Source organism: Phycodurus eques, chromosome 11 (genome assembly GCF_024500275.1).
Source record: "Phycodurus eques isolate BA_2022a chromosome 11, UOR_Pequ_1.1, whole genome shotgun sequence".
NCBI classification, from domain to species: Eukaryota; Metazoa; Chordata; class Actinopteri; order Syngnathiformes; family Syngnathidae; genus Phycodurus; species Phycodurus eques.
Genome location: NC_084535.1, coordinates 12207394 through 12222677, shown reverse-complemented (window position 1 = coordinate 12222677; position 15284 = coordinate 12207394). Strand labels below are relative to the sequence as shown.

Below are 15284 nucleotides of genomic sequence, written 5' to 3'. Positions count from 1 at the left end.
GATTCTGTGTTGCCACTCCTGCAATTTTGATGCTGTTTAGAATGGCCTTCAGATCGAGGAGTCGCATGGTGAACGTCTGCTTAACTGCTTTAACTGATTCTGTTATTTGGATTATTACATACAGTACATTTGTGCATCTGTTTTTATTAACCTAATGTTGATAGATTCAGACTTTGGGTATCAGTGCAGGTACACTAGTTACCTAAAAAGAGTAATGTTTCAAAACCTGGATTACTTTATATGGCTGCACAACTCAAAAACATAGGTTTAACAGGCTTTTGAGTAAGAACAAGTTAAAATTGACAGAGTGTGCATTCTCTGACTGCCTTACAATATACATTATATATATATATATATATATAGATACATATATGTATATATATATATATATATATATATATATATATATATATATATATATATATATATATAAAATTGTTTTACTTGTTTTGATATGTTCTTTCATGACGCCGTCTTTCTCAGCTGCCCTGCTGTTTCTCCATTTTCATTCCTTCCCTCACTTCTCTTTCTATCAATTTTTCTTCTCCCTCTGTTTAAGAGTGGAAAGCTGGCTGTGAATCTCCTACGCAGCAGGACACCACAGAGTGATAGATGGCCTCCGAGAAGGTCTAACAATCCTACCAACCATATGCTCCGAGTGAAGACAAGAGGATTAAAGAGGGGAAATACACTAGTGGCTTGGCAAGAAACAAGCCAAACTCTTGTGCAAGCAAGGTTTTCTGGAGTTTACTGTAATATATGGACTTTTTTGTTTTTGGCAGGAGCTAAATTTATTATTCCAAATATGATTTTTAAAAAACAAAAAAACAATGAGAAGCCTCCGAAATTGATTAAATCAGGTATGGATTATGACCAAGAAAACAACCAGTAGTTTTGCAACTTGGGCAGAAAGAGTCATAAGTTTTCTGATCATACTATTGGTAGAAAATTATCTAGGAAGAATATTATTTATTGCACGGTGGATGACTAGTTAGAGCATCAGCCTCACAGTTCTGAGGACTGTGGTTCAATCCACGGCCCCACCTGTGTGGAGTTTGCATGTTCTCCCCGTGCCTGGGTGGGCTTTCTCCGAGCACTCCGGTTTCCTCCCACATCCCCAAAACATGCATGGCAGGTTGATTGGAGACTCTAAATTGCCCGTAGGTGTGAATGTGAGTGTGAATGGTTGTTTATTTCGTGTGCCCTGTGATTGGCTGGCGACCGGTTCAGGTGTACCCTGCCTCCGGCCCGAAGATAGCTGGGATAGGCTCCAGCACGCTGTCCTAGTGAGGATAAATGGTAAAGGAAATGGATGGATGGATGGATCGATGGATGAATATTATTTAGATTGTATCGAATGTTACAAAAGCGATTGATGACGACGATGATGACGATTCAGTATCTCACCTCAAGACAGTTATATAGCTGGACATAAAAGACCCTTGAATTCAGACTAAAATTATCACATGCACTCAAACACATCTCATGAAGTAATTTCATACATAATGACAGTCAAGTCAAAAAACTAAAATGTGTGCATCGCTGCAAATGAATGAGTCGTGTTTACTTGCTTAATAAAAGGTCCATGTGGCTCACACACCTCAAAACACAAACATGAGGTACCAACATTCCTGTGGGGGAAAAAAGTCTAGCCCTTCATTGAAAACTGTCTCAATGCATTCAAGCAGCAAGCAATCTGACACAAAATGTGTTCTTAGAAGGCAAATGTAGTGTAGGAGTGTCAGGCCAAACAATGCTTTCAACCATCCCATGCATCACGGCATTAAAATTGCATTTGCTTGCAGGGGGCTGGGCACTCGGAGCATATTGCTAACACATGGAATTACATATTGTTTCCCTGTGTGATTTAAACACTGTAGGTAGTCTTTCGAAAATCCATCACATCTGGACCTGTGCAGGCCATGTGGACAGAGTAAACAAAACATGAAATAATCCTCACCTTGACATGCTAAATTTACAGTACATCACATGTAAAACACTGGTACCTTAAAGATTGAACACAATCTGGAGGAGGTTGGTCCACCTCCAATTTGTCCGGATTAAAAAAAAAACTGAACTCTCATAGGAAATAATAAAGTTAAGGCACCCACATCATAAAACCACGACAAAACGACCACAGAGGAACATTCTGGTTAGTTTATGATGTGAGGTATTAGTATTTGGCATTTCCCCATTATCATTATATATCAAATTGAGGCACGATTATGAGTGGGTAAAAAAGACACTGTTTAAATCTATTAAGTATACACTCAATCTTTGTAAGTAGCTGCCCAAATCTAATAATATGATTATGGATGTGAATAAATAAAAAAACACCTGGGCCAAACCTGCTTTTAGACGTTAGATAGATGTGTTTGGAGGAGTTCTAAAGCTGCTGGAGCACCGGAAAACAGACTCCCAATCACAATTATCAGTAACAATTAATGTGCTTCTGTTGGCACACACTAAGGTAACATCTGTTTATGATGTAGAAGCAAATCTGCATAGGTGAACAGCGGTGTCCCAAAATTACGACAACGAATGAGTGTGGAATGAGCATGGATACCCACTCTTAAACGGAAACATAGTTTGTGTTCTTTGAGTAAAAACTGAAAATTATAATGATTGGTCCATGTGACCAGAGTTGCTAGTTCATTCTGAAGACAATATGTGCAAGCCCTTCACAGATGTTCACAGAATTCCACTCACCTTGCCTCTTTAAATTAATGCTGGTCTTGTTTTTTTTACCCTTCGCCTTTCTTTTAAACTGGTTTTGGATGTTTAGTGTTAACGTCAATCTTATCTGTCAGGTTGGGACTCATTTTAGACCAGAGTATATAAAATATTAAAAAATGTTGTAATCCTAGGAAGAGTAAGTCAAGCTGGAAGTGGAAAACACATCCATAATCATGTCTGGTTTAAGTCACCATAAAATCTAAAAAGGTAGTAAAATGTAATGTAGTAAATTTTATGTGTGCCATATTACAGTTAAAAAATATCACACATTGCACAAACTCCATTCAAAATTAATGTTGGATTCAGCACAAATTGGTTTCACTGACAAAACTCATACAAATGCTCAGGCAAAACTGTTCAGCAAATCTTAATTGTTATTCTTGTCATATTCATCTTCGGTTGAGTCCAGCAGCTCTCAGCATTCAGGCTTCTATCGTTGATGGCTGCACGTCGGCATTAGGCCAAAGAGCAAGACTTGGGTAGTGGTGTCTGATGTACGCCGTATAATGTTTAGTTAAACCTAACAACTGGTGAAAGGCTGTAAACATTAACAACACATGATACAATCGATGTGAGATCAGACTGAGAATGAGAGAAAAAGGAAAGGAGTTTAATGCTGACGAACATCTGCCGGGATATAAAGCCAACTACTGACTCATCCAACAACAACAAAATATTGCTCTTTTATCTAAAGCCTCTAACCAGAGTATCCATAAAATTTATACTCGTTGGACCTGTCATATATTCAGCTCATGAAAGTCTGATTATCCTGAGTCAAAGAGGTTGTCTTGCTGATGAATCCTCATCTTTTGTCAACAACACACAGAAATTACTCACCACTTACCCTAGAATATCAATTTTAGAATGTAACTCAAATCATGGAGAAAATTTAGAAATTTGTGATGCAAACAAAGTGCCTTTTTAACATTCTTAAGATGGAATGGCACCACGCCAAGGAAGTGCTCATGTATGTTCCGATATGGCTCTAATGCTGTTATCTGAATGAAAATCATATTTACAGATACATACATAATCCCTAACATCGATCTGTCACTTAATACATTTAACTTTAACATCTGTAAACTAATTAGATAAATGTAGGCACGTTTCCTAATTAATACAAGATGTAATAGCGGATCAACTCTTGTTGCCCATGTTACGTGTGCTTCACGGTTCCACTGCGACCACAACCAGGGCCACGACCCGCAGCACCTCAACTCGAAAATACAAAAGACCAGTGCAACAAATACGACAAGGGCTGATCTGATGAGAAACATTTTTTTGCTTAAACATAAGAGTAGCAATAGAGGATATCCGCTCCAGAGGTGGGTAGTGTCGCCAAATATTGTACTCAAGTAAGAGTACGGTTACTTGACGATAATGTGACTCAAGTAAAAGTAAAAAGTAGTCCTCCAAATAATTACTTGAGTAAGAGTAAAAAACACACAGTGAAATAATTACTCAAGTACTGAGTAAATAGTGAGTAACTTCTGATTTTTTAACCACAGCATGAACATTAATAATAAAAAATAAAAAATACAAAATAAAATGCAAATTCTGAGGTTGCTGTGTGTGGGCGTGTGTGTATGCACAGTCAAAACTACAACAAAACATCTGCAATTTACTGCACGGTGTTTTCTCAAGTTATAAGTGAGATGAGGGTAACGTGGGTTCCCCTTTCGATCCCCGGCTACAGAAGCTGGCTCTAGGGACATGGAATGTCACCTCTCTGGCAGGGAAGGAGCCCGAGCTGGTGTGTTAGGTCGAGAAGTTCCGACTAGATATAGTCGGACTCGCCTCAGCACACAACTTGGGCTCTGGTACCAGTCCTCTTGAGAGGGGTTAGTCTCTCTTCCACTCTGGAGATGGCCACGGTGAGAGGCGCCGCGTCGGTGTGGGTATACTTATTGCCCCCCAGCTCGACGCCTGTATGTTGGGGTTCACCCCGGTGGACAAGAGGGTAGCGTCCCTCCGCCTTCGGGTGGGGGGACAGGTCCTGACTGTTGTTTGTGCCTATGCACCAAACACCAGGTCAGAGTACCCACCCTTTTTGGAGTCCTTGGAGGGGGTGCTGGAGAGCGCTCCCGTTGGGGACTCCATCATTCTGCTGGGGGACTTCAATGCTCACGTGGGTAATGACAGTGAGACCTGGAAGGGCGTGATTGGGAGGAACGGCCCACCCCCCGATCAGAACCTGAGCGGTGTTATGTTATTGGACTTCTGTGCTCATCACGGATTGTCCATAATGAACACCATGTTCAAGCATAAGGGTGTCCACACGTGCACTTTCCACCAGGACACCCTAGGTCATAGTTCGATGATCAACTTTGTGGTCGTGTCATCGGACTTGCGGCCGCATGTCTTGGACATTCGGGTGAAGAAAGGGGCGGAGCTGTCAACTGATCACCACCTGGTGGTGAGTTGGCTCCGTTGGTGGGTGAAGATGCCGATCCGACGTGGCAGGCCCAAGCATATTGTGAGGGTCTGCTGGGAACATCTTGCAGAATCCCCTGTCAGAAGGAGTTTCAACTCCCACCTCCGACAGAACTTTGCTCATGTTCCGGGGGAGGCGGGGGACATCGAGTCCGAGTGGACCATGTTCCGCGCCTCCATTGCTAAGGCGGCCGACCGGAGCTGTGGCCGTAAGGTGGTTGGTGCCTGTCGTGGCGGCAATTCCCGAACCCGTTGGTGGGCACCAACGGTGAGGGATGCCGTCAAGCTGAAGAAGGAGTCCTATCGGGACTTTTTGGCCTGTGGGACTCCTGAGGCAGCTGATGGCTACCGGCTGGCCAAGCGGAATGCAGCTTTGGTGGTCGCTGAAGCAAAAACTCGGGTATGGGAGGAGTTCGGTGAGGCCATGGAGAAAAACGTCCGGACGGCTTCGAGGAAATTCTGCTCCACCCTCCGGCGTCTCAGGAGGGGGAAGCAGTGCATCATCAACACTGTGTATAGAGGGGATGGGGCGAAGCTGACCTCGACTCGGGACGTTGTGAGTCGGTGGGGAGAATACTTCAAAGACCTCCTCAATTCGACCGACACGCCTTCCCATGAGGAACCAGAGTCTGGGTTCTCTGAGGCGGGCTCTCCTATCTCTGGGGTTGAGGTCACCGAGGTGGTTAAAAAGCTCCTCGGTGGCAACGGTTGATGAGATTCGCCCGGAGTTTCTAAAGGCTCTGGATGTTGTGGGGCTGTCCTGTTTGACATGCCTCTGCAACATCGTGTGGACATCGGGGACAGTGCCTCTGGATTGGCAGACTGGGGTGGTGGTCCCCCTTTTTGAGAAGAGTGAGTTCCAACTACAGGGGGATCACACTCCTCAGCCTCAGTGGTAAGGTCTATTCAGGGGTGCTGGAGAGGAGGGTCCGTCGAGGAGTCGAATCTCAGATCCAGGAGGAGCAGTGTGGTTTTCATCCTGGCCGTGGAACAGTGGACCTACACCCTCAACAGTGTCCTCAAGGGTGCATGGGAATTCGCCCAACCAGTCTACATGTGTTTTGCAGACTTGGAGAAGGCATTCGACTGTGTCCCTCGGGGAGTCTTGTGGGGGGTGTTTCGGGAGTATGGGGTGCCGAACCCCCTGATACGGGCTGTTCAGTCCTGTACGACCAGAGTCAGAGTTTGGTCCGCATATCCGGCAGTAAGTCGGACTCGTAAGGGTTGGACTCCGCCAAGGCTGCCCTTTGTCACCGATTCTGTTCATAACTTTTATGGACAGAATTTCGAGGCGCAGCCGAGGCGTAGAGGGGGTCCGGTTTGGTGGCCTCAGTATTGCATCTCTGCTTTTTGCAGATGATGTGGTTCTGTTGGCTTCATCAAGCCAATCTCCAACTCGCACTGGAGCGGTCCACAGCAGTATATAGATATATTAAAATATATTAAAACTAGTTTCAAACTCAAATGTCAGATTCAAATGAATCCAACAAGCGTTTTGCTATCTCCAGAGGGGTGGAAAAAAGGCTAAACGGGATGATTATTCAAACAAGATTACGAGCAAAATAATTAGATTGCTTGTCTTGTAGAAAACAATAGGGCACATAACAGATAACATCCTATAACTACTATTGGTTCTCAGGTTGCTGCGGTCGTAGGAGATTTGCTTAGGGTGAAATATTGACAGAAAACAAGAATAACAGAAGAGAAAATGCCTAGATTCTCCGAGTTTATATTACGAGCCTTAAACACACAGACGGAGCCTTTGAGGTGACTGGTTGGCAGACTGACCACCTCATTCTCTGGCGAGTCAAATAAACATAAGACTTTCACATGAAGTCACAATACACAGCGCTACGATAACAATAAACACGTGAGGTGTGAGGTGGGGAACAGTAAAAATGATACTAGATGACACCGACCATGACCTTGTCTGGGCTCAGCCTATTTGCCCAGTGTGTCTGCGTGCGTGCGTACCATTATTGACCGCTCTAACAAGCCTGGGTCAAAAGTCAAACAATTGTGAGTGGAAAAGAAATGGAGCAAGGCTGTTAAAAAAGATCTTTAAAACGCCACCTGCTCATTCACACACTCACTCATACACAAACACACACACTTTAGGATCTTGACTGATTGTTACCAGACCATATTTAAACACCTCCCTTAAGCCCTGTACCCTTATTACTCTTTCCACCACAAAGATGGGAGGTCTTAACACTAAAGCCTGTTTACACAGAGTTAAGCTATATGTAATCTTCTGACCTCCGAGCAAACATTCACGATACACACGCGTCACTTTCAAGATATTTTACCCCAAATTCTTCACTAATGTACGGTGGAACCTCACAAGGTTGAACACCACGTGTTGCAGGATGCTGGCTGACCTCCTTTAGACACCATTTTTCCAAGAGAAATTAATGGAAATATACATCAGTTCCAGAGTAACTGTTGCCACTATGAGATCTTTTTTAAGTCATACAAAGGTGTAAAATATGTCATTAGTAACAACCACTGCTTAATTATTAAAAGTAAAAAGAAATATCACTTTCATTTAAAAAATATGACAAATGTTTATGGTGACATCCCATATATTCCCTTATATATATTCTTCTCTTTTTCAAAAAGTTCTTCTCGTGATTCCCTTTAGTGTATCAAGGGCTTTTTGTTCCAGAAATATATTTTATTTTTTCAATTTAACATTTATTTAACTAGGTAAGGTAACTGAGAACAGTTTCTCATTTACAATGCTGACCTGACTGGAAACAACAGGGCAAAACCAGGCAAAATAAAAGCAAGTACAAAAAAGTATAAATACAACAAACTGCACTATGATGTACACAACCTAAAACAAATATAAATATAAAGGTAATTAAATAGCTAATTCAAAAAACAAGAAATGAATTTAAATTTGAACTAATTTATAAAGTTGTCAATTCAATAACTTTATGGTGAATTAAAATATGAGTGACAAAGAGATGGTGGGAGGGAGGGATCAATCTGATTAGTTGAACTGTTCTCCAGTATATCCAGTATATATATTACAGTAAATCCGCTTTGGATGCTAAATGGTAAATGTTAAAATGGACTGCACTTATATAGCGCTTTATCTATCTACACAAGGTGTGTCAAACTCATTTTGGTCACGAGCCACATTGTAGTCACGGTTTCCCTCAGAGGACCGTTGACTGTGAAACCATATAAATGTTTTGTCACCTCATTATTACATACACACAACAAATTGATGGATACCTAGTTTTGAAATCAGAAGTCAGGGATGGAAGGAAGTTTGTTCAACTCTTGTTCAAGTTACCATACACAGAAAATGCTTGCAATGTCTCAACACTGCTATTTATTATTATTTATTGTTATTATTTTTGTTATTATTTTATGAGAATTTGAGCAATAATGATGGAAGTTGACACAGATTATTTGCTTTTGCGGGCCACATGAAATGACTTGGCGGGCCAGATTTGGCCCCCGGGCCTTGAGTTTGACACCTCTGATCTACACCATCACTGTGACCAAAGCGCTTTACAAAGCCTCACATTCACCCACACATTCATACACCAATGGGCGACTACTGCCATGCAAGGCGCTGCCAGGCCCACTGGGAGCAAATCAGGGTTCAGTGTCTTGCCCAAGGACACTTCGACATGCAGACAGTCATAGCCAGGATTCAAACCAGGGACCTTTTGGTCACTGGACGACCTGGTCTACCTACTGAGCCACAGCCGCCCATAATGTATGAATAAATGTGGTTTCAAAATTCATAACTGTTCCACTCTTTGTCTTGCAACTTGATCATATCATCACATCTACGAGGACGCAATACTCAGTCGGGACGCAATCAATCAGAAACACAAGGCTTAAGGTATGTGGCAAGGCCACATACAGCAGGGAGTTATTAAGATCACATATCATACTGTAGCAATATTTCTGAATAATGCCATCATTATTCACGTTTGAAGAATGATATTTCGTATTTGCCTTTTGTATTTGGTCCATTTGAACATAGTGATCATAGTGGTTAGACTTGAAACCAACCACTATATACAAGTAAATCACTAAAGTAAAAAAGTATGCCTCAAAAGTTGGAGTTCAAATGAATTTTAGACAGAACTTATTGTGAAGGGGTCTGGCACCTTGGCTTGATACAATTAAATGTATCAATTACATATGGCTGAAGCTATTGAATATCTTTTAGAATCGAGTATTCAATCGATTATTCCATCGATTATATGAGTAATCTGATAAAAATAGATTTTGTCATTATCAAACACAATAACATGCACATGTGAGGTGCAGGTATTATGTTTGTCCTCTTGGGATCACTATCCTCACATTCTATGGTAGTTTCTGTGACTTTTGCATTTGTATGGCTTTAAAAGCTGGGGCCTGGCATGGTGAGTGATGTGGGTGTCTGTGAATGAGAGTGAAGAGTTTGCAGGCTGCTAACTTGTTTGCCAGTCATGTGTTGAGTTACTTGGCATGAGTTGTGGACATCGGCAGCCGTTGAATGAATGTGCTTATTACATGCTAGTTTTCATACTGTTTGTCCAATAAAGGGATTAAAGGTGCACCGGCAGCCATGTCTATTTTGCACCACGACAATATGTTCTAACTTGATGGTACAGGCAATATCAAATTATATAACATCGAACCATTACATTCTGTTGACAATTGCCCACATGCTGTTGTGGTACAGATTGCACTTAATCTGTTTTTTTTGTGTGAAATGATCCCAAACTTTGGACGTTGTCTTTCGCAGACTCTTTACTCCTGTCTTGCTCCCATTGCAGCAACTTATTTCTACACGTAATTGTGCGTGCAACTGCAGTAAAATTAGTCTGTGTGGAAGAATGATCCCTTGGAAGCTACAAGGCAGAGATTTTGCTTCAACCATTTTTGTAATTGAATTACTCTAGTTATTTGAATAACCGTTGCAGGCCTAACTACATATAGGATATACACAAATGAAATTTACCAAGATATTATAGCCAATGACTAGTATGTAAATGACCAGGAAGCAAACATCTTCCTGTGCCCCATTACGTATCCGTCAGGTGTCAAAGATCAAGTAGTTTTACTGAAGTTATACGAAGGTCACTTCTATTTATACTTGTATGACATTCAGGAAATGTTTGACTTTAATGGGCTGTAGCGTTTGGTTTTAGGATGGCCATATTTTGGGTCTAGAATGCATTAATTCACTTTACGTTTTGAGTAAATAATTTGGAAAAAAATTAAAATAGCAGCTAGTAACTTTGAAAGTCAACCAGAGTCACGGAAGAGACTTGCATTTGACTTTGGAGGTTCCACTGTATTTTAGAGACATGCTACTTTGTGATCTTCAGTCACCAATGTCCCTGATTAGGCAAAGGCATTTGTTTCAATTAAAATCTCTGAGGGTATTACGGTACCTTAAAATGGATGTCTATAGGACTGGGTCATTATGCCAGGTGAAGTGGTACACAGTTAATGACAGGGCTGTGATACAAGGTAAAACTGTGAAAATGTAGTTGGACACATCTGACTCTATCCCTCATGCAGAGTCTTTCTTTTCCAGGAGAGCGAGACACTCTGTGTGTACTATTACAAACATACTGGAAACCTATTCCACACGGATGATTTTTGATGTGAAATTGGGAGTTATTTCATTTTCTGTAATTTTTCAAAGTTTGCGTCAAGAGACAACTACAATTCCTTTAGTTGTCAATCCATCTTCTTGAGGCTATGACTGTAATAATTTTTTACATTAAAAAAAGCATGTGATTTGTGCAATTTCTTTCACTGAGTTGTTGTTATTTGAACCCAGGAGTTAACAAAGTTATTTTCTAAGCACCTCAGGGATGCGTTCACTCTACCCACACTGTCATTTTGCATGTTTTTAAGGAAGAAAAGCAACCGAGCAATGACTTTGAAAACTTGTGGTCTATTTTTCATTAGATGCTGCCATTTTTTATTGCTCGAAGCCCACTGACATTCAAAGTTACAGGCATTTGGGGGTATTTCTTTTGGATCGGACACTGTTTTCTGGAGACGCTTCAAACACTTTTACATGCGTTATATAATCAATAGCCCCTATCATGAAGAGATTATGTCAAATTGTTGCCAGAGCAGCAACAGAAGAGTCAGAATTTATCCACCTTTGCCTTTTGTGCACTTTCACACAGTTTCACTTTCCACACCAGGACAATTACTGTAGATAAGCAATAATGTCAGCAGTAAACAAGTGGATTGTGCTCCTTCTTGGAGGTTTCTGCTATCAATGCAGCACCACACATGTTCGTGAAAAAATTCCATAGACTGGAGCCATTTCGCAGATGACTTTCTCATCTTGCGCAGTTCAGAGTTTCCACTCCGGTCAATCATAAAAACATACAAGAAAGGCAGCCCACCCAAAAATGAGGTCTCAGAGTTCTGTGGTCAACTTGACTTAACTGTAACCAACAGATGCATCAGTGTGTTTACTAGCCAGAGCTACCACACCCCTGTATCCTTCTCCACATTCCTCTTCTTCAATTTGTATTTGTCTTTCTGAAAGCTGACAGTTTACATTGGCATGCTTTGAATCCTCTGTGCGAGTTTGCATACATCGAGGTCCAAAATGTGTTACATAAAAAAAGTAATGTTTTCTCTCTGAAATAAGGCATATTTGACATGCGCGTAAGCGTGGGATCTCCTACCTGTTATTGTTACGTTGCTGTAGATGTTGGACAGTTGCTCCTTAAGCAGGACGAGATGTGTGCTGGCCGCCTTCTCTCGTTGCAGCTCCAACATCATATCGGGGTGGCTTGCCACTTTGCAACCGTTTTGCTTGTCCATTGCAATGTCACTGTGCACTATATCTGCAGGCCCCCCGCCCCCCAACACAAAATATAAAAATTTAAAACCTAAAAAGTACATCTTTAATGCAAGGGTGGAGAAACTGTGGCACATGGGCAAAAAAACAACCTACAATTCAGTGATCTATGAATCTAATATGCTTATTTTGGTAATGTGGGAGGAAGCTGGAGAAAACCCACACAAGCGCAGGAAGAACATGCAAACTACACACAAAAAGGCCGGATCCAAACCCCCAACCTCAGAACTGTGAGGCAGATGTGGTAAACAACCCAGCACTATGCCGTCACTTTTGCTTTTGACAGACAAACAGATAGATAGATAGATAGATAGATAGATAGATAGATAGATAGATAGATAGATAGATAGATAGATAGATAGATAGATAGATAGATAGACAGATAGATACTTTATTCATCTTATAGGGGAAATACAGGCATCAAAATACAAACAGTAAACTACAATATTCACATATACAAAAATACATAAATAACAATCCAGTGACTACGACATATAAGGCAGCCAGTAATCAAACACGGAGTCAGTCATCCTGAGTACTGAGTCATTGACCCAAAACAACCTGCTAAATAAAATTGGATGTCTATTTAGATATTTGTCGTATTTTTGTATAAAGTATCTCCGTGGCGAATCTGAAAGTTTTGTCAGCTGTTTTCCACACAATTGTTTTATATATATATATATATATATATATATATATATATATATATATATATACATATAAATATATATAAATGAGCTAACCTTGGGAATTGTATATGCTACTTTAAGCTAAGTGCGGATCTGGTCGCCAACACCTGTAAATAATTTCGAGTAAAAGAAAATTACTTTAAACACGAGGAATTAATTACGAGCACCTTACACGGGCAAACTGGTTGAGAGTCATGTGAACAGAGCGAAACGGCGCTCCTTGAAAGTGACAACGTATATACTTGAAGTGTATCTTTACCGTCGTCGTAGTTCTTCAGGTAATAGTCGGGGCCGGGCCCCCTGTATTTAGCCAGGTTCTTGTGGTTGTTGAACTGCAGAAAGTCGGTCCGCTTGCCACCAAAGCGGAGGAAGGCTGGAGACAAGCCCCTCGCCAGCGTCACCAGACGCTTCGAGCTGCGGGGGGCACACTTCAATTAGTTCTTCGGGTTGCATGTCAATTTGATTGTTTTTGTTTTTGGGATTTTTTGTTTGTTTGTTTGTTTTAAAATGACTGTTTCTTTTGTAAAGCTACTTGTTGTGGTAGTTCGATTGGCGCGTTCTCTTCTAAATTGACACAGACTGTATTGCAAATTTAGTAATTCGGTCCACTTTTACTTTTTTCTTTTACCTTTTTTTTCCTCGTTTCGGTCACACAGCGGGGTAAAAATAGTTAATAAATCACTTTTTTAAGGTCAACATTTTTCTTACCTTTAGATTTTGAACTCAAAGCAGATAAATATATTGTTTCTTTATCGTTTACAGTATGTAATTCTCAACAAAATAATGAGTTCATGAGTGTAAAGTTTTCTATTCGTTGGTTTTGTTGTCTACCAATGTCACTAATTTAAGACCTCAATTTAAACGGAGTAATTTAAATGTAGTATGCACAATTTGTATGTTATCATGTCTTGGTCAATATCAAGTATATTTTGTTTAATTACCACTTTTCGCCAAAGCAAATATGTCATGAGTGCAAACGTTTTTTTTCGGTCATTGTTCTATCATTGTTATATTGCCTAAATTTGGAACACTTAAATGTGTTTTGTTTTATTATTAGTTTTTCATTCCTAGTATATTATGTATTAATTGTGACTAAAACAGTTTTTTATCAGGGTTTAATGGCGGAAGAATGCCTCTCGATAATAAATAGTAGTAGTGATAGTAGTAGTAGTTCATGGAATTACGTAGTATATTAACAAAACAGGGAGAGGGAGGATTTAATTTTGCTCTTCTTCCCACTCCTTTTTTGAAAATGCAAAACTGTGTCAAGCGTTTCATTGTCGTTGTTGATTTAAATTTTATTTTTTAATTCCAAATAACTGCTTCCATATCCCCATTGACAAAACTGTAATTATGTGGGAATTTCTTCTCTTCATACTGCACAGCTCAAAATACAAAGTTTAACCCGGGGTTATTTCCTCCAAAATGACTCGAAAGTCTCTTCGAAGGGTTCGTGCTGATTTTGTGTTTTTACACGATGTAGAAATGCAATATTAATCTGAGAATGAGCACGCTGGTTGTTTCCATTTAACTCGACATCAAGAAATATTCCATCAAAGGTACCTGAGGAAGACCAGCCAGCCGTCACTGATGATCGAAGGGTCCAGCTGCACGGAGAGAAAGTTGTCGTTGAGTACGCGGGTGGGACTGCGGGTGTTGACGTCCAGCAGAACCAGCGTCCTTCCCAGAAAGCCCGTCCGAGTCCCTCCGGCTTCCGCTCTCTGGTACGTCGGGAAGGAGGAAGAGGAGTAGGATGAAGAAGAAGAGGAGGAAGAGGTGGAGATGACTGGCAGCAGCAAAGATGCCAGCCACCACCAGGAGGACCCTGCCTGTGCTCTCTGCTCTCCTGCACGGGGCATCTTGGAACGAGCTTCAACTCTTTCCTTCGCGTGAATGCAGACCAAAGAGGAGGCTGGTCACCTTTTCCCCAACGATCTGTCGTCCTGTCTGCTCGTCTCAAGGCCCGTCCGGACCCCCCACTTTCGCCCCTCTGAGTCGTTTTTGGGGAACTGCGCACCAGAGCGCATGCGCACAGGGGCAGTACTTGTGAGGGCTGCAGAGACCCCACCCTCACGCACCACATCATGGAAGTACAATCGTGAGTAAAGAAGTGCAAGTACTTTGTTAATTCACTTCAGTAGATTTTTCAGGTAGCTCTACTTACAGTATTTTTGACTTTTGACATTTGATTTTACTTTTACTCCCTATATTTTAAAACATATTTGACATCGATGGGGAATGGCTTGCTTCTCTGAATCTGTTGCAGTAGTCGTAAATGCGCCCTGAACTAAACTGAAACCTTTGACAAGGCGGATGGAATTTTGAAGTTTGAAATAGCAGTCAGTCATGTGAGCAAAAAAAAGGCTTCCGATTGAAAGCAAAAATATGTCAGGAAAAGCCTACTAGAACATCTGAACTTTATTTGGGGATGATCAGAGGGACTTTGAATTGTGGCAAGTGTGTGCTGACTCCCATTTAACATGAAATTGAGCGTGATTGGCTAATTCTGAACACAGCCACTTCTCCAGTTGTAAGAGGGTGTGCACACTTGTGCAACCACGTTATCT

The 15284-nt window shown here is 41.1% G+C and overlaps 1 protein-coding gene across 1 annotated transcript in view; it reads right to left on the bottom strand.

Moving 5' to 3' along the window:
* hpse2 (heparanase 2) overlaps positions 1 to 14576 on the bottom strand; it is a 56193-nt gene extending 41617 nt beyond the window's left edge. The window contains exons 1-3 of the mRNA XM_061690833.1: positions 14281 to 14576; positions 12977 to 13131; positions 11853 to 12014 (exon numbers count right to left, since the gene is read on the bottom strand). Of these exons, the coding sequence (XP_061546817.1) occupies positions 11853 to 12014; positions 12977 to 13131; positions 14281 to 14576 (613 nt within the window). The remainder of the gene's footprint in view (positions 1 to 11852; positions 12015 to 12976; positions 13132 to 14280) is intronic.
* Between the last annotated feature and the right edge of the window lie 708 nt (positions 14577 to 15284).